We start from the raw sequence: 24,339 nt of genomic DNA, 5'->3' as shown, positions 1-24,339 counted from the left end.
GCCGCGTGATTTTTGCCTTAGTTACGTCCCTCCTCTCAGCAGTAGCGCGCAGAACTTGAAGCAGTCTAGCAGGAGGTGCACCGGCATGTGTGGCAGCCTGCGCCTGCGTGCATTCGTTTCCCGCCCAAGGATCAGCGCAGCGGCTGCGTCCTTGCCACAGCCCCGCCCAGGAATGTCCTGCCCCCGGAATGCCAGGCCACGCCCCCGCCGTGCCCCGCCCAGCCCCATTGGCGCTACACCACAGTTTGAATCCCACCACCATGGGAACCTGTTACTAAAACTGTTGGATCCCACCACTGAAATAAGCCATTGATAAACTAGATACATGATGGTGTATCGCATACTTATCTGGGGGTACAAAAATATTTGAAAGAATTTCTGCAAGACGTGACCCCTCAAGGGCACATCTAAAGAGGATTTGAACATTTCTCACCTTTCAAATTGCATGATCTAGTTTTGCAAAATTAATTTTAATATGCATAACCTGTGCTCTTTTCAGTGGAATTCATTCCACAGCACCCTAATTGGCAGGGGGTTTTTTAATCAAAAAGCCGCTGTCATGTCACCTTTTTTGCTTCTTTTTTAGATTTTTTTTTATTGCGCCTTTTGGCAAAGAGGCCTTGGACGTGGATCCCATCAAGCACAATGGGGTACAGTGAGACTTTCAGAGATACACCATAAAATAGCCGTAGTCTAAAATAGAGATAACACTGTTCCAATAACATGGAATAAAAGAGCGTCATATGATATCACTTATCCCTTTCAAAAGGAAAAAGGGAAGTGGTTTTAACAGGAGGCCTCAGATCGATCAAAGATGGAGCCTGCGGTTATCCTGAGGAAGCGAATTTTAAAAGGGAGAGCAATAAAACTCTCATGGGATTTTCAATCTAAGAGTGAAGAAAGCTTTATGCACAGAAACTCAGGGACTGAGCTTGGGTGATGAAGGTAGCAACGTTAAGCATAGCCTATTTCTTTTATTCCAAGGTGGGGTGGGTGGGGGTTGGTTTTTTCTGGAGGGGTGGGTTCATACTCTCCCCCAGTGGTGGGATCCAAAAATTTTAATAACAGCTTCCCATGGCGGTGGGATTCAAACAGTGGCGTAGCGCCAATGGGGCTGGGCGGGCACGGCGGGGGCGTGGCCTGGCATTACGGGGGCGGGGCATTGCTGAGCGGGGCTGTGGCAAGGATGCAGCTGCTGCACCGGTCCTTGGGTGGGAAATGAATGCACGCAGGCGCAGGCTGCCACGCACGCCGGTGCACCTCCTGCTAGACTGCTTCAAGTTCTGCGCGCTACTGCTGAGAGGAGGGGTGTAACTAAGGCAAAAATCATGTGGCAAAATCACCAATTAGTAACCCCCTCTCGGCACACACAAATAATTAGTAACCTACTCTTGGAAACCTGTGAGAACCTGCTGGATCCCACCTCTGCTGTCCCCCGCCCCCACTTCCTCAAAATCTTGGAGTCTTCAGAGGCAACATTGCTTCCTACTGTGGGGTTTCCATTGGCACTAGACAATTTTCAAAAGGAGCAAAATGTGGTTCCATGGATCCGTCTTACAAGCACTTTTCAGCTATTACCGTCACTGGGGTCCTTTCCTGATACCCGGGGTCACCATGTTGTCAGAACAAAGTCAATATACCTATTTTGTGCTGCTATACAGCTTCAGCATGCATGAAACATCCGTGTGATTTTCCAGAGTTCTGGTCCACATGTTCCAAAGACGCAGGCTCGCCAGCTCTAGGTGGAAAATTTCTGGAGATTTTGGAGATGGAGTTTGGGCAGGGCAGGGTCTGAAGAGGGAGGGACCTCCATGGCCTTCTGAAGTAGCCACTTTCTCCATGGGAAATGATCTCTGTAACCTGGAGACCAGCAGCAATTCTAGATCTCCAGCCACCACCTGGAGACTGGCAACCATATGCAACATGCACACATTCTCATTTAGAAGCATTGTGACTATATGTGTCTGAAGTGTCATAGGCCCCTTCCGCACACTCAGAATAATGCACTTTCAATCCACTTCCAATGCACTTTGAAGCTGGATTTTACTGTGCAGAAGAGCAAAATCCACTTGCAAACCATAGTGAAAGTGGATTGAATGTGCATTATTCTGCATGTGCGGAAGGGACCGGGAAGTGTGAATTCCCACAATGTGCAGTTCCTGGGCTTCAGGTATGCGAGGATGTAAACTCTGAAACACGCCACAGTTGTTACAATTTGGGGGGTTGTGGAAAGATTATTCCACCACCCCCGATTCGCATGTTTATATATAATTATCTGTCCCCTCAGAGTGGTCATCTCATATTCTTCTCTGCTCTCCTCCAGTTTGGCCCTGGATTGGTTAGGTAGATACCACATGCACCAGCAACTGGAACTCAGTGCTTTGAAAGCTGCAAAAAGGGGACAGATATTGTCTTGTTGGCGGCTTTCACAGCTGGAATCAACCGGCTATTGTGGTTTTTCCAGGCTGTTTGGCCATGGTCCAGTAGTTTTTGCTTCTAACGTGTAACCTGCGTGTCACAGTAAGATGTGTGCTACTGTGAGAAACACATCTTACTATGACATGCCTCTGAAGGTGCCACCCATAGATGCAGGAGAAACATTAGGAGCAAAAACTACCAGAACATGCCCACAGAGCGTGGAAAACCCCCAACAGCCAGGTGACAGATACATTTTAGGCTTTGCTGACATGTCAGATTCCAGTAAGTAGTACCCAAAACCAGATGTTTGAAATAAGACAATCAGTTTATTATTTTCCTGACACAGAGCTCTGAATATCTCATGTTGTCAACTTGTGCAAATTGTATGGATAGCTTAGATTTCCTGGGATTTCTGGTTTCCATCTGTGTCAGTCTAGGTCTTGCTTTTCCCCCTTTCACTTCCTTCTCTTGGATGCTCTCTTTTTCTTGGTGTTCCTCATTCTCCTCCTCTTCCTCTTCCTCTTCTTCTTTTTCAGGACCTTTAACATGAACCTGCTAATTGCATAGGAGCCTGTAAGTCCCCGGCCGGTCAGCTTCCTCAACAGGCCTTTGGCAATCATGGCCCGCAAGACCTTCTGGAAGTTATGCTTCCGCTTCTCGAGATCGTACCCGGTGGCTGTGATGCTTTTCTTAAGAGCTTGCAGAGATATGCCGGTGCGTTTGTCTGTGGAAGCCACCACCCTGAAAATGATTTTGGAGATCCCACGCTTTGGTAGCAGCAGTTTCCAGAGGATGAAAGGTTTCAGGTCTGTTTGAGCCTTCGACTTGGATGCGGGCTTTGTCTTGGAGTTGAGGTATGGGCCCAAACACGACGCTTGCGGGACACCAGCCTTCTCCTTCTTTTGTGCTTGTGAGACAAAGCTTTCTACGGAGATTGAATCCCAGTTCTCTTTACCAGGATACTTTCCATTATTGAGTGACAGAACCAAAGGTGGTTTATAACTCATGGTCATTTTCCGACAGAAAAGCTGTGAGCGGCTGCTTCTTCCTCCTACCCTGAGTTTCAAAAGCTAGAGTCACCCTTGAAAACAAAGGCAAGCTAGATTCGTGCTGAGTCACACCAATAACATTTTGGCTTCTTGATGTAAACCGAGCTCCATGTGAAAACAGTATCCTTCCCTGACTTGTCCAAGCCAAAGCAGGTCTGACGTTCTCAATAGTGCTCACCAAGTTGGAACAAGAGCCCCTGTATCTTGCTGTGTCTTCCTTGCTTGTCTTGCTGTTCTTTGCTGTAGCTTCCTGGGCTTTGAAGAGTTTCTTCTGATGGTTCTTCTGACACCCCCTAAGTTGTCTGTCTCACAGCAAGATGTTGGGTGGGGCTCCTCTACAAAGCAATTATGATCAGGCCTGTCACTTTGCCACAGGTTTTGAGGGCCCGGGGGGAGGAGCTTGAGCTGAAGGTTGCTGTGGAAACAGCTTGGGCATTTATGGGATCACAAAGTACCCAGTGATGTCTCTGTAGTGTACTAGCTTGATTGCCTGGGATAAGACATGGCATTTCAGAACTGATCTCATCAAAAGACCATGTATTTAGGAACTGGGTCTCCCAGCTTCCAATCCAGCACCCTAAACACCATGCCGTCCTCGCTAGTGTCATGTATGAGTAGACAAATTGGCTCACTTATTTTTTTTTTAAGTTGAAACCCCTCCATTGTCAGCAAGCAATGGAAGAGAGTCACAATCAGAACAGATAAAATCCAGAAGCTTAAGGATTTCAGTGGCAAAATATCCTGATTATTTCATCAAACCGTATTGCTATTTGGTAGTATCCACCACCATTGGAAATCTCCATTGCTAACAGCGGAACAGCTCTGAGAGAGCTGTGGAAAACAACCCTAGTATGGAACCAGCCAGTAAATACAATGTGGACTTTTGGTCACAGCATCTTAAAAAGATGCTGTATATCAGAAGCTTCTAATCTTTTTGAGCCTGTGAACACCTTTGGAATTCTGGCACAGCAGGTGGGTGAGTCTACAAGATGGCTGCCACAAAATGGCCACTGCAGAAGGTGGAGCCAGCCTCAAAATGATTGCTGTAGCTCCATGGTGGCCAACCTATGGCACTCCAGATGTTCATGGACTACAATTTCATCATCGCCTGACAGGGCTGGCGGGGCTGATGGGAATTGTAGTCCATGAATATCTGGAGTGCCATAGGTTTGCCACCACTGCTGTAGCTTGACTTCAGTCCCTCATTGAGGATTCTTGTGTTGTGGTGGCAGTGGCTGCCAAAGCAACATTTTAAAATATCTGCACAGCCACTCAGAAGCCTTGCCAGGCAAAAGCCCTACCTAGCTCCACCTACTTTCTAAAAATATTTGGAGGGTTCGGAAAAGATGTTAATAGGAACCATGGTGCCCACAGGCTACACGTTGGGGACGCCTGCAGGAGATGATGCCAAGAAGTGAGGAACTGGGGAAGAGGGGGGCTGAAAGGGTAGAGGAGGCTTCATAAATAAAAATGACAGCTACACGTTCCATGAACAGAACAATAAGGATTCACACATCACTTACTCTGAAGTCTTCATGTCCCTGCGGTGCCTACAATTAAAGGGGAAGAAAAGAGCATTGTTTAGTCACCACAGACCTTAAACCGCCACTTTCCCACGCATGCACTCTCGACGCACTATAGCAGTCCTTTGCAATTGCACGTTGCTGTTTCACAGGGGAAAAAATGAGCAAAAGCAGAGCATAATCTAGACATCGGGGTGGGGGGGGGTGGAGAAAATAGACAGGTGTTTGTATAACAACCCCCCACCCTTTCAGCAATGCTGAGGAATCCTAGCACAAAAGCAACCTGTGCATTTCAAAAAAGTGACTGAAATGTTGGAAATGCAAATTCTATTTATTTAATTTTAAAAAAAAACAATTCTGCCTTCCCTCCAAAGAGCTCAAGGTCCGTTTATATTGGGTTGAACCCAGCCAGTTTTCCAACCAATCTGGTACAATTCTCCTTACTTCAGTTCTCACCTCACATGGCTTTTCTTCAGGCAATCCCCATGATTTCCAGCATAGGGTTTTGGGGTGGCCACAGAGGAACCCCCTCTTCTCTTTTCCACTCGCAGAAAAGCTGGCAAGACGCAACCCATTTTTCTCCTCCATTTTCTCCTAACACCAACCCTGTGAGGTAGACTACACTGGGTGTGTCCAGCTTCCCAAGCTACCCAGCAAAGGGGAACAGTGTAGTTGGAGCCTGAACCTGGGCCTTCCAGATCCCTCTACAGCACTCCAACTGTGAGACCCCATCAGTTTTTCTTGAAGAACATTCACCGTTGTGGGATGCTATGTGGTTTCCGGGCTGTGTGGCCGTGTTCTAGCAGCATTCTCTCCTGACGTTTCACCTGCATCTGTGGCTGGCATCTTCAGAGGATCTGATAGTAGGAATGGAAAGCAAATGGAGTATATATACTGTGAGGTCAAAAGGTGAGGCCCTCTGAATAGAGTAGCCTGGTATGTGAGTCACAAAGAAGTCTTAGCCTGGGAGTAACAATGAAGATAGCAAGGCCAATAGGTGAATGGATCTGAATAGAAGTATCCTGGTCTTTGTTTCCTTTGATTGATATTGTCTATAGTTGTCCTGTGTTTGTGTGCAGCTGATTCTATTCAGATCCATTCACCTACTGACCTTGCTATCTTCATTGTTACTCCCAGGCTACAGACTTCTTTGTGACTCACATACCAGGCTACTCTATTCAGAGGGCCTCACCTTTTGACCTCACAGTATATATACTCCACTTGCTTTCCATTCCTACTATCAGATCCTCTGAAGATGCCAGCCACAGATGCAGGGAAACTGCATGCTGCTAGAACACGGCCATACAGCCCAGAAACCACATAGCATCCCAGTGATTCCAGCCGTGAAAGCCTTCGACAATACATTCACCGTTGTGCTCTTCATGCTGTTCAAGTTTTTATCCTGCATTTATAGTGCGATTGGTGGCTTGTGCCAAGCGCAATACAACTCTCAAAACAACCTTCCCAGAGCAGGTGGTGAAACGGTATACAAAATATGGGCTTGTTCTCGTCATTCTCGTCCACAATAAGGAGCTTTTAGGAAAAGGCAGAACAGAATGCAGCTTCAGGTAAACCAGAAACACTGCTTTACTATGTAACTGCGCTGCATAGTAAATAAATAGTAGCAGGAACTCCTTGGAGCATCGTTTCAGTGATTTGGATGTGGGAAAGGGACATAGGTTGTCTGTATGCAAATGCACATAAATCCAGAGTGGGTGTCTGTTGTATTCTCATTACTTTGTGATCTTTCCAAGGTCATTTTCTTGCCACAGAGCTGTGTCATATCCTGCCTTCCCCTTCCTGGAGCGAGGGGGGGCTTTATTACTTTTCTGGTTTATTGCCTTTTTTCTGAATGAGATACGTTTTATTTCGGTTTACTGCTCTCGATGATGTTATTGGTCCCCTGTGGTTTCATCAACCTTTCTTGGCTGGTATGAGCTGGAAATGATCCTTTTAAACATCTTTTAATCGGCCGGTCATGTTTCCTGTGACTCCGTTGGGGGTGGTTTATTACATTTTAATTTTGATGTTTTCCAAAATCTGTCGGCAGCCGTTCAAGAGACACACTGATAAGTGAAATATGTTTTAAGAGGAGCCTTTTTTAATCTAGATTTTTAGATTTGAATAAATTATGCAAATGCACACAAGTTGCATAATTGACTCTCACCCTGTGATCTGATTTTCCTGGGGCATAAACAGTTTAGAACAGATCCTTAATGCCTAGGGTGTCCAAGAACCAAGAGAAAAATCAATTTTGCTTCTTTAAGAGCAGCAGTGGCATAGTGGTTAAGAGCAGGTGCACTCTAATCTGGAGAACCGGGTTTGATTCCCCGCTCTGCCACTTGAGCTGTGGAGGCTTATCTGGGGATTGGAACTAAGATTAGCATGTGCACTCCAACACACACCAGCTGGATGACCTTGGGCTAGTCACAGCTTTTTGGACCTCTCTCAGCCCCACCCACCTCACAGGGTGTTTGTTGTGAGGGGGGAAGGGAAAGGAGTTTGTAAGCCCCTTTGAGTCACCTTACAGGAGAGAAAGGGGGGATATAAATCCAACTCTTCTTCTTCTTCTTAATGGAGGTTTAATGACCTGGATAGCCCAGGTGAGCCTAAGCTAAGTAAGCAGGGTCAACTCTAGTAAGCATTTGCATGGGAGCCCTGCAAGGGTTGTGACACAGAGGAAATCACCTCTAAATGTCTCTTGCCTTGAAAACCCAACCAGGAGTCATCATAAATTGACTTGATGGCAAAAAAGGCCATTTACACAATTGTGGTCTCCTTCACACTGAGTGTACGTTCCTTTCTGGTGTGATTCTCAGTTACACCCATGTTTTTCCCTCTTTGGCAGTTACTCCACATCCAGATCAGAGAATCCCTACAGTTTTTGAAAGCTCTTTTTCCTCTTCATTCGCAGGGGAAATGAAGGAGATCAGCATGTGTTTAGCTTTTCTCACTCTCCCCTGCCTACACCCCAGAAGTTCCTCCCTCTGTTTGGGCCCCCATTTCAGAAGGATTGGAAGGGCTTTCTTTTCTTTTTAAAATGTTCACACTGAAAATCTTTCACTGGAGCAATAGACCCAGTGAAATGGACAAGAAATTGACACAGCCTAACAAACTAAGCGAGACCAAAGATGGCAGGAGAGAAAAAAAGTGGCAGGCAGCCTCCCTAAATAAACATTTCATGGAAATGAGGGAACGGGGTCAGGGGGCAGGAAAAATGGTGGCTTAACTCAAGGTGACTCCATACAGGCAAAATATAATGGGTAAGGGGTGGCAAAAAGCATTATGAGGGAGAAGTTCCCACAGAACTCACCCCCCAAATGCTTCTAACTAGTTTTATTTTGCTGAACCCAGGTTAAATGAAAGTCGCTAAATTAGTGACTTTCCCCCTTTAACCTGGATTTCACATGCTTCCTCCTTGCCTGTGTGAACTACGGGAAGCAGGAAACATTCTGTTTCCCCCTCTTCCATCCACCATTATGGTGGATTTTGCAGGCAGCCACCATTAGAGTAGATTCTCTAGGCGGCCGCCATTTTGTGCCTGAATGTTTATAGGGGGATTGTGAGGTAGGAGGGGGAATTCTCAGATTCATGTTTGACAGGGAAAGAAAGCATCTCCTGTGTGAAACGTCCAGCACCCTGTCATCAGGCTCCCAGCAATCCCAGATGGCCCCTGCACCCGCTGCGTGAACAGCCAGACTGGCGACATGTGTTCATTTAACCCATTTGTGTTGCCTGAGTGGAAAGGACCTCAGTTAGGGCTACTTTGCATGAGGAGAATCCCTGTTCAAAAAAAGTGGGGGAAATCTCACTATGAAGCGAACAGCTATGAGGTAAGTAAATGGCCTATGTCAGTGGTGGCAAATCTTTGGCACTCCAGATGTTATGGACTACAATTCCCATCAGCCCCTTCCAGCATGGCCAATTGGCCATACTGGAAGGGGCTGATGGGAAATGTAGTCCATAACATCTGGAGTGCCAAAGGTTCGCCACCACGGGCCTATGTGTATAAAAAGGCAGGTAACGCTTTTCATAGCATCGGGATAAATAACCTCAGCAGGTAAATAACATTCCATCTTCTCCACGTTGTTGGCAGCCTTATTACATTGCCCTTTAACACCTATTCTCAGCCAGGCTTTCATCAGGTTTCTGGCAATCATCCCTTTGTACAAAATATTCACGCACAAATTGCATTTCCTGTCTTGCTGCGATGATAATCCTCCACAAGGGGTCAGGTCCTGCCAGCCTGCCAATACTGTGCCCTTCTGCTCAGCAGCAATCTACACAGGTACGCCACATTCCAAATTAGCAGCATCTTCATGCATTTTGTATGCTTTCAGGATGAGACAAATTGTCCACGAGACGTACGTAATGCGTTACAGGATTTTACACGTGCCAGCTACCAGAACAAAAATTCTTGCACGCCCAATGAATTTGTTGTGTGAATTTGGATAGTGGGGGACACAACAAAGGAAAGTGCGGGAGAGGTTGGAGCAGCCCAAGGAAAATATGACTGGATGCAGTTTCTGGTACTTGGGATTGACTGCAATTTGGAGTCCCATTATGGTGGAGAGGAGAGAGAGAATTAAGAAAGGCTACACATACAAGGTAGGCTCTGACATGGATGGTCAGGTACGCCTGATTTCCTCGGTTCTCAGAAGCTAAGCCGGGTCAACCCTTGTTAGTACTTAGATGGGAGACCCCCAGGGCATATCGGGGTTGCTTTGAATGCCTCTTGCCTCGAAAACCCTGTGGGGTGGCCGTACGTTTGCTGCAACATGACAGCACTTTACGCACACAAGTAGGGCACTGACTTCCAAATCCAGAAAGTAATAAATGAAGTAGCCCCACTGGCGTAATGCCCATTGGGCAAGGTGGGCAGCTGCCCAGGGCATCACCTTGTGGGGGGCATCAAAATGCTGGGTTCGTTTTGGGGTATTTTAGTGGTTTTCCATTTTATTTGGCAGCCTGCAGGGAGCTTGGTTTTAGGCTAGAAGGGCACTAAAAGATTGCAACGTAAAATCATCAGGGAGACTTATACTCTATGCTACCCCCCAAGTTTGGTGAAGTTTGGTTCAGGGAGTCCAAAGTTATGGACTCCCAAAGGGCGTGCCCCCATCCCCCATTGTTTCCAATGGGAGCTAATAGGAGATGGGGGCTACAGTTTTGAGGGTCCATAACTTTTGACCCCCCTGAACCAAACCTGCACTGAACTTGGGGGGTATCATTAGGAAGTCTCCTTGATGAGACCCCTGGAAAGTTTTGAGATCACTGTGCTCCTTCAGAAATGTGCCCCCCACAGCCTGCAACCCCCATTGACAGTGCAAATGCAGAAAAAAAACTCAATGCAGAACAAAGATTCTTGGGCAAATTTCTAGGATGTTCCTGCAGGGTGTGCATTTTTGGATGTATCGGCACCAAAATTTCAGGGTATCATCTGGAGATGATGGCACCCCCCAAGTTTGGTGCAGTTTGGTTCAGGGGCCACAAAGTTATGGACCCTCAAAACTGTAGCCCCCATCTCCTATTAGCTCCCATTGGAAACAATGGGGGATGGGGCACCCCCTTTGGGAGTCCATAACTTTGGACTCCCTGAACCAAACCTCCTACTCAAACTTGGGGAGTAGCATGAGGGACAGTCTCCTGATGATACGGGCTTTGGAAAATTTTGGTGCTGATATGTCTAAACAATGCACCCCTTCTTTCGCAGGCAATTCCAGTGTCCTGGTGCAAAAAAGAAATTTGGTCAGGTGGGAGTTCAGCTGCCCATGGGGGGGGGGGGGCATCCAACTCCAGTAGTTTTGCCCCAGGGTCATAGCTCTTGCCCAGGGCTGCCCTGCTGTTCACACCCCTGAGTAGCCCAGAGAGAAGATTTAATGGGATGAAGAAACAGGAATATGGATCTGTCTCTAGCCAGCAGTGTCCACTCTTCCAGAGTTTTGGTTATGTGAGAAACAGAGAAATGTTGCTTTTACTATAAGAAGAGTTTTGAAGAAGAGTTTGGATTTATATCCCCCCTTTCTCTCCTGCAGGAGACTCAAAGGGGCTTACAATCTCCTTGCCCTTCCTCCCTCACAACAAACACCCTGTGAGGTGGGTGGGGCTGAGAGAGCTCTGAGAAGCTGTGACTAGCCCAAGGTCACCCAGCTGGCATGTGTGGGAGTGTACAGGCTAATCTGAATTCCCCAGATAAGCCTCCACAGCTCAGGCGGCAGACCTGGGAATCAAACCCGGTTCCTCCAGATTAGTTACATGAGCTCTTAACCTCCTATGCCACTGCTGCTCCTTGCTCATTGATGATCTTTGTTGGCATAAACACCACCCAGTTCTCATTTGCTTGGGTTATTTTTAAAAAAAATGTGGATGGAACATGACAATTCTTTTTGGGTTGTCCACTTGCTTCCACCAGAAATCACATGACTTGCATAATACGCATCCTGTTCCAGCTCTAGATATGAGCCCAACTTACACGCCTTCCCGTCGGCAGCACATGATGTAGGCCAGAATGAGACAGAGGAGAAGGCCCAAAATGAGAAGGAGAAGGAAGATGAGCAAGAAGTCATAGAAGAACTCCCTGTCGGAGGCATCATCTGGAGGATCAAATTCTGGACCAGACTCAAGAATCCCGTCACCGTAGACTGGCACCAACTTTGTGGTGTTTAGATCTCTGAGGTCTATCTAAAGGACATAAGAGAAAAAGAAGAACAGGAAATCAGGATTTTCTCACCTCAGATATGGCTACCCAAATGTTCCTCCATGCCACCCTCCCTATTTCCCATGCATCCCCACCTCTCACCAAGGTAAGATTGCACCAATCCACTCTGAATCTGGAGCTGAAGCTGTCGTAACAGGTAATGACTGGCTGTTGCTCCAACTTACACCTGTAACGGTTTTCAGGGGACTTGGCCTCTGTCAAGCACTCGGTGAACGGATCCTTGGAAGCCACCTTGATATAAACACTGAGAGGAGGAGGAGGAAAGGAAACCAACAGAAGAGAAGGAAGAAAGAATAATCCTGTAGAGCCATAGAGACAGAAAGAAGTTCAAACATTATCCAGTCCAATACTCACATGACAAAAATACTTGTTAGTGAACAGGGAGCTAGAACCAGGCCCTCCAAACACATGGAATTCCATAACTGATATTCCAAACATTTTGTTTTCCATAGATATAGAGCTGTAGATATAGAGCAGTGATGGCGAACCGTTTTGAGACCGAGTGCCCAAATTGCAACCCAAAACCCACTTATTTATCGCAAAGTGCCAACACGGCAATTTAACCTGAATACTGAGGTTTTAGTTTAGAAAAAACGGTGGGCTCTGAGGTGTGTGTTACTCAGGAGTAAGCTTGGTGGTAGTTGGTGGCTTTGCTTTGAAGCAACCATGCAACTCTTCCAATGGGTGAATCACGACCCTAGAAGCAAGCTCCAGAATCAAGCCCCATTGCCAGCAACCCAACTTACTCCCAGGTAAAGGATCGCGCTTTAGTTCTTCACATGAAAATCAGTGGGGTTTAATAGCACTTGACAGGGTTACCTACACTGCTTCCCCAAAACTCGGTCTTAAGTTTAATGCTAATAATTGAGCCCAGTGGCCCAGGCCAGCCTAGATGTGTGGGGGGGGGCAACTCTGTTTGCGCGTGCCCACAGAGAGGGCTCTGAGTGCCACCTCTGGCACCCATGCCATAGGTTCGCCACCACTGATATAGAGGGTTCCACAGGTGAAAAAAAATGGAGGAAGGGGTTCATCTGAACACCCAGGAAGGAGCAATTCTCCATACCTGCCCCTGTGCACCAACTACAGTCCTCAGGGGACACTGGATGCAGGGGCATCTTCTGCCATAGTCCCCAGCTTATGGGTCAGGCTTTCTGGGTAGGTTGGATGCCACCTCTGGAATTTTAAAGAAGGTGATGCAGAGCAATTTTAATGGAGTATAGACTAGGGATGTGGGACCTCTAACCCAGAAAGGATGGACCTCTAACCCTGAAAGAAAAGGAAGAGTGTATTTCTTTTATTTCAATGAATCAGGCTATGCTGCCGATTGTGGGATCTGCAGAAATAAAAGTCAAGTCGGATGAGTGCTGAAATAAGAAGAGATGGAAAAGATGGCATGAAAAAGCTGGCTGGGTTGGAGCTGAGGCATTAGCAAAGTACTCTTCCTGACATGCTGCCCCCAGATTTGAATGCCCGCCCCCCGCCCCCCGGGCTGTTTGTGCCTATCCCTCCCCCTCCTTGTTGCTGTCAAGCCAAGCTGACGTTTGAAGATGCCATAGCGGTTTCAAGGCAAGTGATGCTCAAAAGTGGTTTGCTATTGCCTGCCTCCACATCATGACCCTGGCGTACCGTGGAGGTCTCCCTTCCAAATATTAGCCAGGGTCAATCCTGCTTAGCTTCTGAGATCTGTTCAGGCTAGCCTGACCAGCACCATCTCAAAAAACTACTGGCATTTGCTGGAACAGGGCTGGGAACCTAAACCAAAGAGGAGAAGACGACAGAAGACGACAGAAGAGTTTGAATGTATACCCCACCTTTCTCTCCTGTAAGGAGACTCAAGGTGGCCTACAAGCTCCTTTCCCTTCCTCTCCCCACACAGACACCTTGTGAGTTAGCTGAGAGAGTTCCCAAGAACTGTGACTAGTCCAAGGTCACCCAGCATGAATGTAGGAGTGCGGAAACACATTTGGTTCACCAGATAAGCATCTGCCACTCAGATGGAAGAGAGGGGAATCAAACCCAGTTCTCCAGATTAGAATCCACCTGCTCTTAACCACTTCACCACGCTGGCTCTCTTAAGAATACGGTTCTTCAAATCTGACTGAGGATCAATCTGCATTGAATGTTAAGATCAGCTATGAGCCTCCATGTTGCCATGTGAATGCTATCACCTTGTATATTTTGTTTGCATGATCAAAGTGATGTAACATACACTGAACAGGAATAGGATCCAGGGCTAAGGAGCCAGAGTAGGAGAATAAAATAGATTTAAAAAATATGGTTTGATGATGATAAGAGCTGCACACACAGTAATAGCATTGGGATGGAAAGATAAGAAGAAATGGACTATTTTGAAATGGCTAGAATATATATGGGAACAAATACAACTGGACATTTTTGAAATAATGGCAAGAAATAATTTATGGCAAGAGAACCAGAGAGACATTTTGAAGATCTGGACACAATTTATGGACTGGATGAAAGATATCAGAGTCAAAGAAGAAATATGGGAGAAGAGAATACAAAGAATGAACTTATTGCTGCTTACTTAAATAAATGAGAAAGAAAATAGAGGGAGGAGGGAAAAAAAGGGGGGGAGTATGGTTTGGAATATGTCAATATGAATACATATATTGTATAAATGTACTGAAATTTCAAACTATACAATTAAAAAAATATTAAAAAAATAGGAGCCAGAGTAGAAACAGGGACCTTGACAGCTGTAGGGCCATCTCCATGCTTCACAAGAGGCTTGCTTTCCTTACCCTTCCTTCCTGTTCTCGATCGGCAAAGGTACACGGCCTCCCCTGTCCAAGGCTGAGGAGATATTGACCACCACCAAGCCCTCTTGCTCCCACATGCTGTCCACGGCTTGCTGAAAAAGTTCGTGGACGTCTGTCGGGAGCACTTCCTCCACGTTCCAGTTCTTCACAAAGAAGTCGGCTTGATAAGGCATCTCTCCATCTGCATAGAGGGGATGGCAGGAAAGGGGAGAGGGCAGGGACCATGCTTGGTCTCAAGATTGGTGGCACTGTCCGAACATGTGTTTAGATGAGCAAAATCTAAATGACAGCTGGACCCTCCTTCTAACAGGTGCCATGTGCAAATTAGGACTGAGTGCACAGCTTGTACCGTGTGCAAACCTGATAAGGTGAGGGCACCTGATTTGGTACCACTTTTGTATATAGTTAGCACAGACAGCAGTGTGATGTGTGCCTGAAAACACCTGTGGTCTGGCGAAGCACTTTGTCAGTATATTGCAATAAATAGAACTGCACTGGTGACTGTGTGTCTGTCAGTTCTTGTCTGCATTGCTTTGGGTTAAGCTACATTGGGTTAAGTTTGTGTCCCTTCAACAAGCCCACTGTATCCCCAAACCAGGGTTATGGTCTTAACTCGAGAAAAGAGAAAGTGGGGACACCTGAGAACTTGACAATCAGCCCTCAGTAACCTACAGGCCCCAACACTGGCTGTTTTCTCCACAACACAAATAAAAATTATTGTGGATAATTTTTAGTTACAAAAAGAACCCTTTGCCCTTTTTTTGTCCACATAGCGTGGAAAAATAAAGCATTTCCAGGGAACACGGGGTGGGTTTCCCGCCATTTTCTGAAGCTTCAGGGATTCTCCGTGCCGCCCGCCATTTGCTGAGTGTCCCCCACAGATGTTTCCTCAGCTGGCATTGCGGCCGCCTGCTATTTCAGAGTTTAAAATGCAGGAGTAAACTTACTTTTGCCTGGCAATTAAGCAAATGTGTCGTTTTTTTCCTTTTTCAGTGAGGTGTCTTCAAAGCTAGCTTCGAAGCTAGCTACCAAGACACCTCATTAAATACAGAAGGGGGGGGGGGCAACACGTTTGCATAACTGCCAAGTAAAAAGCAGTTTATTCATTTGCATTAAACACTAGTGGCCGTCTGCAATGCCAGCAGAGGAAAAAATTGGGGGGAACACTCAGCAAATGGTGGGGGGCATGGAGAATCCCTGAAGTGGCAGAAAATGGCGGGCATGAGCTGCAGACAAAGGAAAAAGTGGAAGCTTTAAACTGGGGCAGAAAAATTAAAATGTGTCCTGCTCTCCGCTCAGCAGCAGAACACACCTTAAATCCATCTTGGGGGGGACGAGATTGCTAGTTCAGATTTCCACAATAAAATGGGTTGAGCTGAAATAAAACGTCCTGAAGACATTTTGAGGGAAAAGCTGTGCAGAACTCCTCCCCAAAATGCTTCTATTTGCATCCACAAGAAGCTTTATTTGAGTTGAGAAGAAAGGGACCCCATCTGCCAATATATAGGTGTCAATGTGCCAGTCTCCATCTCAGGTGGGCTTGTTCGTAGTAACCAGGCTGTGCCTTTGTGTTATTCATTTATTTTTATTTTGATATGCTGCCTGTCCAGATATCAGATCCAGGCAGTTTGATTGGTCTGTTCAGAAACAACAACCCCCTCAAAAAGGAGCAGAAATCCCTGTGGTTGAAGGTAAAGGGATGGCTGCTATACTAGATAAGACATGTAATAGGTGAGGAGTCCCAAGAATTGTCTTCTACAAAAAATGTCAGCCTAATTTGAATCTTCTCACTGCATCTGAGGAAATGGACTCAAATCTAGGAAAGCTTATGCTGAAATAATATATACTCATCTTCATGGAATAGGATTGTGTGATGGAAAATAGTTAGCTGAACTATGTATTAGCTAGAAACATGTGATATTATGCAACCAGTGTTATTAGGAAGCTGAAGTATGTGAACATGGAGTTTACAGACTTCATCTCAAAAAGGGGCATGTCATGGAATGATGCTATCGTTACAGTAAAGGGAAGTCACATATGACTGTGAAAAGCATCTTTGCCTTTTGATCTCCTGAAGGGAGGACAGGAAATTATGCAGAGGTGCCAGGATGAAACTTCAAAGGCCTAAGTTACCTCATGGCCTGAACAAAGTTTTCCTGAGAAGGGGAAAACAAAGGTTTAAGAATTCCATCTTGAGACATGGTCAGAGAAGCATCTCTGGGCCACGGGTTCCCGGAATGGGGACAAAGAACCAAAAGGAATGTAACCAGTTGAGCAATCTCTTACTGCATTTATGTTTTGTTTCTTTGATTTCTGTTTTTCAATAAAAATTGTTGAGACCTCAGCTGGTTGGAGTTATTGGAGAAAAGAACCCAGGTTTTACTGAAACAAGCGTGGCTCTCCCAGGCTTGCTTTCATGATAGATTGCTAGCCATAGTTGGCATTCCAGTGACAGACTTTTGGGTTCAGGGACAAGATCTTTGGGCAACATCGTTTCTGGTATAAAACCGGACATGATGTTTAGTGTTTTGGGGAGACCCTCAAGGATTCAGCCAAAACTCTATAAGAGTCCTGGCCCCTCTATTAAGGAGGCATATATCTCCTGTTGTTTGTTGTGGTTGTTGCTGTGGGTTGAGACAGCTACTCTTCAGGAATTAAAACCAGCAAAGCAACTTGTAAAAGGTTTACCTGGAGATGGGACAATGCTTATAACCATGGTTTGCCTCACAATCTCATAGGTGTACCTATTATACGCCGTCACCTGTCAAAGAAAAAGAGAGATTTGGTTTGGTTGCTCTTTCCCTGTCTCGAGGAGAAACAAAATTGCGGCTAGTCATGCCCAAGGAAAAGCACTGGGAGTAAAGAAATAAAGACTGTAGTAGGATAACCTTTATCCCTTAAGAATGTGGTTTTTCAAATCTGGCACTGAGGTCTCTGGTGACAACCAGTCTGAATTGCAGGGGCTCAAATGAAGGCTCCGACAAGCCACCCACACTACAAAAAATTATGCATTGCTAGAGTTGGCACCACAAAATGGAGATGTCTTTGCTGGGCATAAGTTGCAATACATAGGAATATTTAGGCGGAATTTAATTTGATGGTTTAGAACTCAAAAAAGGAAATCCTGGTTTTCCTCTTCATTGGAACGGGAACTACTTCAGGGGACCCCAGGACACATCACCTTTGGATCTACAGGGAATGCCCACTCAAAAATAGTTGCCCCCATCAAAGGAGGATGTTGGGCCTTGGATGGACCTCCCAACCTTTGGTAACTGCCCTCATGGCAGTAACTGGCCCACCTCCATGGCAACCATTTTGTGGTGGCACCTGCTCCTTTCCCTCGAAATTCCAGAAGTGCTCACAGTCTTTCTGCCCAGAAAGGATTTGGGGAAGGGAACTTGTTTTTTTTTTAAAAAAAACACCTCAATTGTCTGTGCGCCAACGTCTTCGTCTGTGGCAGACCCGTAGAGATAGCCCATCTGGAAAGGAGAGCGTTGGACATAGCGTAGCCACTGGGGCAAGTCCGGATGGTCTAGCAGATTGGCATGGAAGGTGATGGGGGAATCAGGCGCCTGCCCTGTAAGATTTCAAAGTCAGAATTAAAATTGTGCTTCTGTGAGCAAAAAGCAAATCCATGGGGAAGCCTGGGTTCGAACCCTCGCTTGCCATGAAACTAAGAACATAAGAACATAAGAACTAGCCTGCTGGATCAGACCAGAGTCCATCTAGTCCAGCACTCTGCTACTCGCAGTGGCCCTTCAGCAAGTAACTGACCTTCAGCAAGTAATTTTCTCTCAACTTAGCCCACCTCACACCTGTGTTGTGTGGATAAAACAGAAGAAGGTAGAAGTGTGTGCTGTTCTTTCCTTGCAGGGAAGGTGGAATAAAAATGTACGGAATAAGCAGGTTTCTTAATATCCACTCCACAGACTCGGATCCTCGAAAGGTCAGGATGTACGCAAAACCAAGGTCGAGAAGGGAGTTCCTGAATGAATCCCATTAGGAGATGCTAATTAGATAGACAGAAGGATAGGTTTTGTCCCGTTATTAGTTTATTTTACAAAATTAGCACCCCTTCTTTCTGCCCTCACAAGGACCACCAAGGCAGATTGGTTTTTCTGACCATCTCTTATTCTTTGAGGGACAAACTATACTCTGTTCCTCAGAAAAATGATAGTAGGGTTGTCTAATCCTCTGCTGAATAACAAAGCATGCTGGATCTTCTTTGTTGCAGAATGCTCTGCCTGGGTCCTAGTGCCTACCTAGCCCTGCTCCTCTGAAAGGTTTGAAAGTTTGAAGGTAAAAATATATGTGTAAATACTCCTGTATCAAGGTAACATGCTCGATAGTGCACAAAATGATGGTTTTGGCAAAGGCAGCACATAAAAATGAATGCCTGCGAGAAAGGTGGCTGATAGAAATATTTAAACAAACACAGGATTGAAAAGAGAACGCTGCAAATTCCGTACCCTGACGGTCAGTGAAGTACTCTTGGAAGCCATCTCTTTCCAGTTCGTGGATGAAGATTTCTCCAACCACTGCACGCAGCTGCAGGACAGGTAGACTGTCAGCCAGGATCCCACTGAATAAAATCACTGGCAGGATAGAAAGAGGATCTGGACTTAGACTCCTGAATCTACTTCAACAACAAGAAATTCCCTTGTTTCTAGTATCCCACAAACTTCTTTTCTATTCAACCTGACCAAGATTTTTATTTACTTATAGGATTCATTTATACTCCACTGTTCTCCAGTCATATTGTTGCAGGCTTTCACGGCCAGATTCAACTGGTTGTTGTGGGTTTTCTGGGCTGTGTGGCTGTGGACTGATGGACCTTGTTCCTAAAGTTTCGTCTTCATCTGTGACTGGCATCTTCAGAGGTGTATCACTCACTGGACACAGTGTGGCTGGCATCTTCAAATGCCAGCCACAGATGCAGATGAAACATTAGGAACAAGGTCTACCAGACCACGGCCACACAGCCCAGAAAACCCACAACAACCACATCTTACATCATTCTCATCTACTCCATTTTGTCCTCTGTGAGGTAGGTTAGGTTGTGAGGTAGGTTAGGCTGAGAGAGTATGACTGGCCAAAAGTCCCTCGGTGAGTTTCCATAGCATGAATTAGTCTATCTCTCTTAACCATTGTACCATCTTGGTACAGTACATGGTTTCTTGAGGTGAGCTGGGACACGTTAGGAACTATCTGATTATTTGGGCGCTGTGTGGTTTCTGGGCTGTATGGCCGTGTTCTAGCAGCTGGGTCGAATGCTGCTAGAACACGGCCATACTTCGAGAAACTCTACAGCTACAACATGACCTTCAAGCATTGAAAAGCCTTCGACAATATCTGATTATTCTACACCAAGTTTCTTCAATGGATAGTTTGTTATCTACTGGTAACTTGCTAGGTGCTGTATAGCCCCTAGGAGACCCAGCAAAATATTTTCTCTTTAAAAAATTTTAAAAGCTTTTTAAAAACACTTTATTTCATTGGGTTTTCCTCTCAGCAGCTTAACTGATAGCTTCATTTGTGATGCTCCTCCTTGCGTTATCAACCTAAGTTCGAGCTGCGTTCAACCTAAGTGCTCCACACAACCACTGGGATCGATGTGGTTTTGTACCAGCTTTGCCCCGTGTAACGGTCAAATTTCCGACTCCAGTTGGGAACTACTACTTTTTCAGGGAACCACGCTCGAACTCAGCTTGATTCCAGTAAAGTGCGGAATATCTGGTGCCAGAGGAGTCCCCACATTCAGCTAATCCACAGCTGGAGTGTTTCGGGCATCGTGCATAGCTGGCCAATCAAAAGCGCCAATTCCTTCGTCCCTCCATTCCTGTGGTAGTTGTTTTTATAACGTGTGTGGGGATAGACGGAACATGGCCATAGAACAGTAGCCAATCGGAACGGAGCAACGAAGAGGCACAGGATGATTCCGCCCTCCGAGCTGGGATTAAACGTTGGTTGCTGTGGGGAACAACAATGGCTTCGACTTAGGTTAGTACCCTTCTCAGGGAACTGGGTCGAACCTATTTTACTCGTGTGCGGAATCACCCCTATAGTCCTATTTCTAGGACAGAATAGTAGTTGATAATTGGGGATGGGGGGGGGGAGGTGGCAGAGTGGTTTGAGATTTTTACATTACTCACAAGTAATTCTTATTAAATAAAAGATTGGTGATCCCTGTTCCTGAGAAGTGGCCAAGTCCAAATGGATGGTGAACAGAAAGAACGCTATTCCTCAGATCAGTTAAGAACAGAAGTGCTAACTGTATCCGTCCAGGACACAGTGCCAGCTATAGTTAGAATAATTTGTTAAAAATAGTCATTACAGAGACCTCGTTCTCAGATGTGCCAGGGTAGGACAGTGTGGGATTAAGATCTGGGAAACCCAGGTTCAAATTCCCTCTGGACCAGGAAGGTTACTGGGTGAAGATGGCCTAGTCACACTCTCTTCGCCTAACCTACTTTACAGGTATATTGTGAGGATAAAATGGGAGAATTGACAGAACCATGTCTGCTCAGTTGAGCACATTACAAGGAAAAATGGGATAAAAATAAATTAGACAGAATCCCACTCATGAAGTGTCCTGAGTGTTTAACTAGTCCTGGAATAACAGTCTTTCTGAGGTCCCTTCCGCACATGCAGAATAATGCACTTTCAATCCACCTTCACAACTGTTTGCAAGTGGATTTTGCTATTCCGCACAGTCAAATCCAGCTGCAAAGTGCATTCAAAGTGGATTGAAAGTGCATTATTCCTCATGTGCGGAAGGGGCCTGAGTTTCAACATTCATCCATAAATTTGTAAATCAGGCAGCGGCTTGAGTGAGTTCAATAGTTTACAGCACAGCTTGATGTAGAAGTTGAATAGTGTTGAACTAAAAAGATCTGGGAAACTCAGGTTTGAATCCTCACTCTGCTTATTCTCAGCTTAACCTACCCCACAGGGTTGTTCTCAGCTTTACCAGATTCCTAATGCAGCCTTGCCACCCCCTGAGTGGGGTTGGGAGATGCCCTGCCCCCAGCTTCTGTTTCCCATTGATGCTCCTGTAGCTGGTAGGTGAAAAATAATATAAAAAGAAAAGGCCATTGGCACCAGTGTGATGTCACTTCCAGGAAAAACCCAATTGTGACACCAGTCTTCTCCAGGAATTGCTGGAAACTCTATGGGTTTGCCATAGAGTTTCTGTTAATTCCTAGAAAAGTGTGACATCAGCTCTAGGCTTTTCCCCCCTGAAAATGACACCAGTCCTCTCTAGGAGTTTCTGGAAACTTTATGGGTTTACCATAAAGTTTTTGGCAATTCCTAGAGAGGTGTGACATCAATTCTTGGTTTTCCCTGAAAATGACATCATCACGCCTTCCCCAATGACACCCCTCCATGTTCCCCCCCACACACACACACCCTGAATCCTGCCATTAGCCAGCCATGCCTGGAAAACCCTAGCACCGTGGTGGTGAACCTTTGGCACTCCAGATGTTATGGACTACAATTCCCATCAGCCCCTGCCAATTGGCTGTGCTGGCAGGGGCTGATGGGAATTGTCAGTCCACTAACTATCCCTGGAGATGCTCAAAGGTTCCGCCACCTCCTCTAGCAGAAGGAGAATATGATGGCGTAAATCACTTTGGGTCACCTCTTTGGAGAAAAGTGGGCTATAAATATCTAAATAAACATAAATAAAATCTCACAATACTAGAAACAGGCTGTTAAAAGATAATAAATCGAGACAACTGATTTGTGAAGTGGAAGAAGCTGAAGTTCAGCCCAATTTGTTTCCTTCCCCACCTTAAAGGCTCCAGATTCACCAAGCCGACAAGTAACCTGTTTTGCTTTATTCGCTGCTTCGCTTTCAAAAGGATTCCGAATGTCCCGGTGTTAACAGCCACCTTTCTCACCCTTGCTTGTTACATTGCAAAAAGTAGCAGGGTTTTCTTTTTCGCTTTGCTTTTCTGCCTTCTCCCTGGAGGGAATTTTTGTCACACTTACCTGGCACCATCAAGGCCTGTTTGTAATTTAATTAAGAAACGTCTCTGCCTGCTGCTTTATCTTCAAAAAGGTTGGCCGTGAAGCTCAACACCTACCAGTCAAACAATACAGTCTTCTAACAGTCTGCCTCCTCAAACAGACATCCATCTCCATAAAGACAGAGAGCTACAGTTACACAGCCTCCTCATATCAATCTTCCACTGGTGTTAGCTGCACAAAATGCAGGAAATATGAGTGGGGAAGAAGAGTCCTGTGTTGCTTAAAATCTTGCTGACAAAATGAATCGGGCCCTAGGAATGAAATGAACGGTCTAGCAAGTTAAGTAACAAAACCTAAAAGAGTGCTCTTCAATCTTTCTAGACCCAAGACCCAAAAATATCAAAGCCACTGAACGGAGTTGCCATTTTCTGCCTCTCCATAGTCACTCTGGACTTCCTTGGTGGTCTCTCATCCAACCAGGGCTCACCTTGCTTAAACTTCTGAGATCTGATGAGATCAGGTCAGTTTGGGCCATCCAGGGGAGGGGACCTGGTCCTACCATTTAATCTAGAGCTTTATAAAGTCAAACCTACACTTCGAATTGTACTCATAAACACAGTTCTAGTGAAGAGATTTATATACAGGTGAAATATATTTATAGCAGAGTAGTTGGTGAAGCTTTCTGATTGACTACAAAGATGATCCTTCTTGATGGAGCAGCATGTTTTTTTTAATAAGTGATTACTTAACACAAGTTCACAAAAATGACAGGGGGCAGTAACCATCTTAGAAGAGTCATTTTTTCCTTCTGTCATACAAATCCATGAGGGAATGCATCTTCTGGAATTGTGCCGGCTGTAAACACGTTTGCATCTTCTAAAATCAAGGAAAACACGTGTGCTCTGTTCGTTGCAACTGTTTGAGTCATCTGCAAATGTAGGCAGATTCCGTCAACCAACTCAACTCGGTAGGGGGAAGATTCTTTTAACCAGGTGATGGTCTCGGACGGTTACCTGTCCTGTAGTCCCTTGTGCAACCGGGCTCTCTTTCCCCTCTTGCCCTAATGGAGAATCCTGTATCATTCCAAAGCCCGCATGCCCTACATCAAGAGAATCCCAGCTCACGAAAGACATTACCCCATCTATTTCTGTAATCTCCAATTTGCTGGAACAAACGCCGCAACAGCTGACTCTGAACGACAAACAAAGGGGAGGGCAATCTCACGCTAAAATTAGAATGTGTCGGAGAGACAGAGAAAGAGATGAGGCTGCCTTTTAGATTCCCAAGACTTTCACCCATGTCAGGCTCAGTGGTACCGATATAAATAAGAGGAGAGAGCATGGCAGGGGCCAGTTTTTAAAAAATAAGTTGGACGTCACTTTCAGCATATCAGATTTTGACACTTCTCCCCCCTGCTTCTCGAGGTTCTGAAATCGCCTCTCTGCACCTTCTCCCCAGTTCTTACAAGTGGCCTGCACCAATGAAATTCACCCCTCTGCAGAATACTATCCCACACGCCCGTTTAAAACTGGGGAACAAACTTGCCTGCAAGGAAGCAGCTCCGAGTCAGACCCTGCCCTGCCATCTTGCCATTGGAGAGACTTGATTGACAGAGGCAGGCTGGTTTGGAAGCCTGTGGGGTGAGCGTGAGACTGTGTGTACACACACTCATATATAAATATACATACCAAAGTTAGAATATGGCAGCTGAATCCGAGTCCACAAGAACTGCAACAGCCTCAAGAGGGCACTGCAAGCATACTGAAAGAACAAACCTGTGTGTCGCTCTGGTGGAAACAGAATCTAAACAGAGTTTTGGAATTTAAACCCTCATTCCCTCGATGTGGTTTGAACTCAGGGCTAGTCAGGGGCAGGCGAGG

At 45.8% G+C, this 24,339-nt stretch overlaps 1 protein-coding gene across 1 annotated transcript in view; it reads right to left on the bottom strand.

Moving 5' to 3' along the window:
- The window catches only part of SGCA (sarcoglycan alpha), a 29,167-nt gene extending 5,080 nt beyond the window's left edge, over positions 1-24,087 (bottom strand). Inside the window, exons 1-8 of the mRNA XM_048518150.1 lie at positions 24,005-24,087; positions 18,955-19,080; positions 17,908-18,062; positions 17,174-17,246; positions 14,468-14,666; positions 11,787-11,949; positions 11,460-11,668; positions 4,991-5,017 (exon numbers count right to left, since the gene is read on the bottom strand). Coding sequence (XP_048374107.1) covers positions 4,991-5,017; positions 11,460-11,668; positions 11,787-11,949; positions 14,468-14,666; positions 17,174-17,246; positions 17,908-18,062; positions 18,955-19,080; positions 24,005-24,044 — 992 coding nt within the window. The 5' untranslated portion in view covers positions 24,045-24,087. The remainder of the gene's footprint in view (positions 1-4,990; positions 5,018-11,459; positions 11,669-11,786; positions 11,950-14,467; positions 14,667-17,173; positions 17,247-17,907; positions 18,063-18,954; positions 19,081-24,004) is intronic.
- Between the last annotated feature and the right edge of the window lie 252 nt (positions 24,088-24,339).

The sequence above is a fragment of the Sphaerodactylus townsendi genome, linkage group LG15 (assembly GCF_021028975.2).
Source record: "Sphaerodactylus townsendi isolate TG3544 linkage group LG15, MPM_Stown_v2.3, whole genome shotgun sequence".
NCBI lineage: Eukaryota > Metazoa > Chordata > Lepidosauria > Squamata > Sphaerodactylidae > Sphaerodactylus > Sphaerodactylus townsendi.
This window is presented reverse-complemented; position numbering and strand designations above follow the sequence as displayed.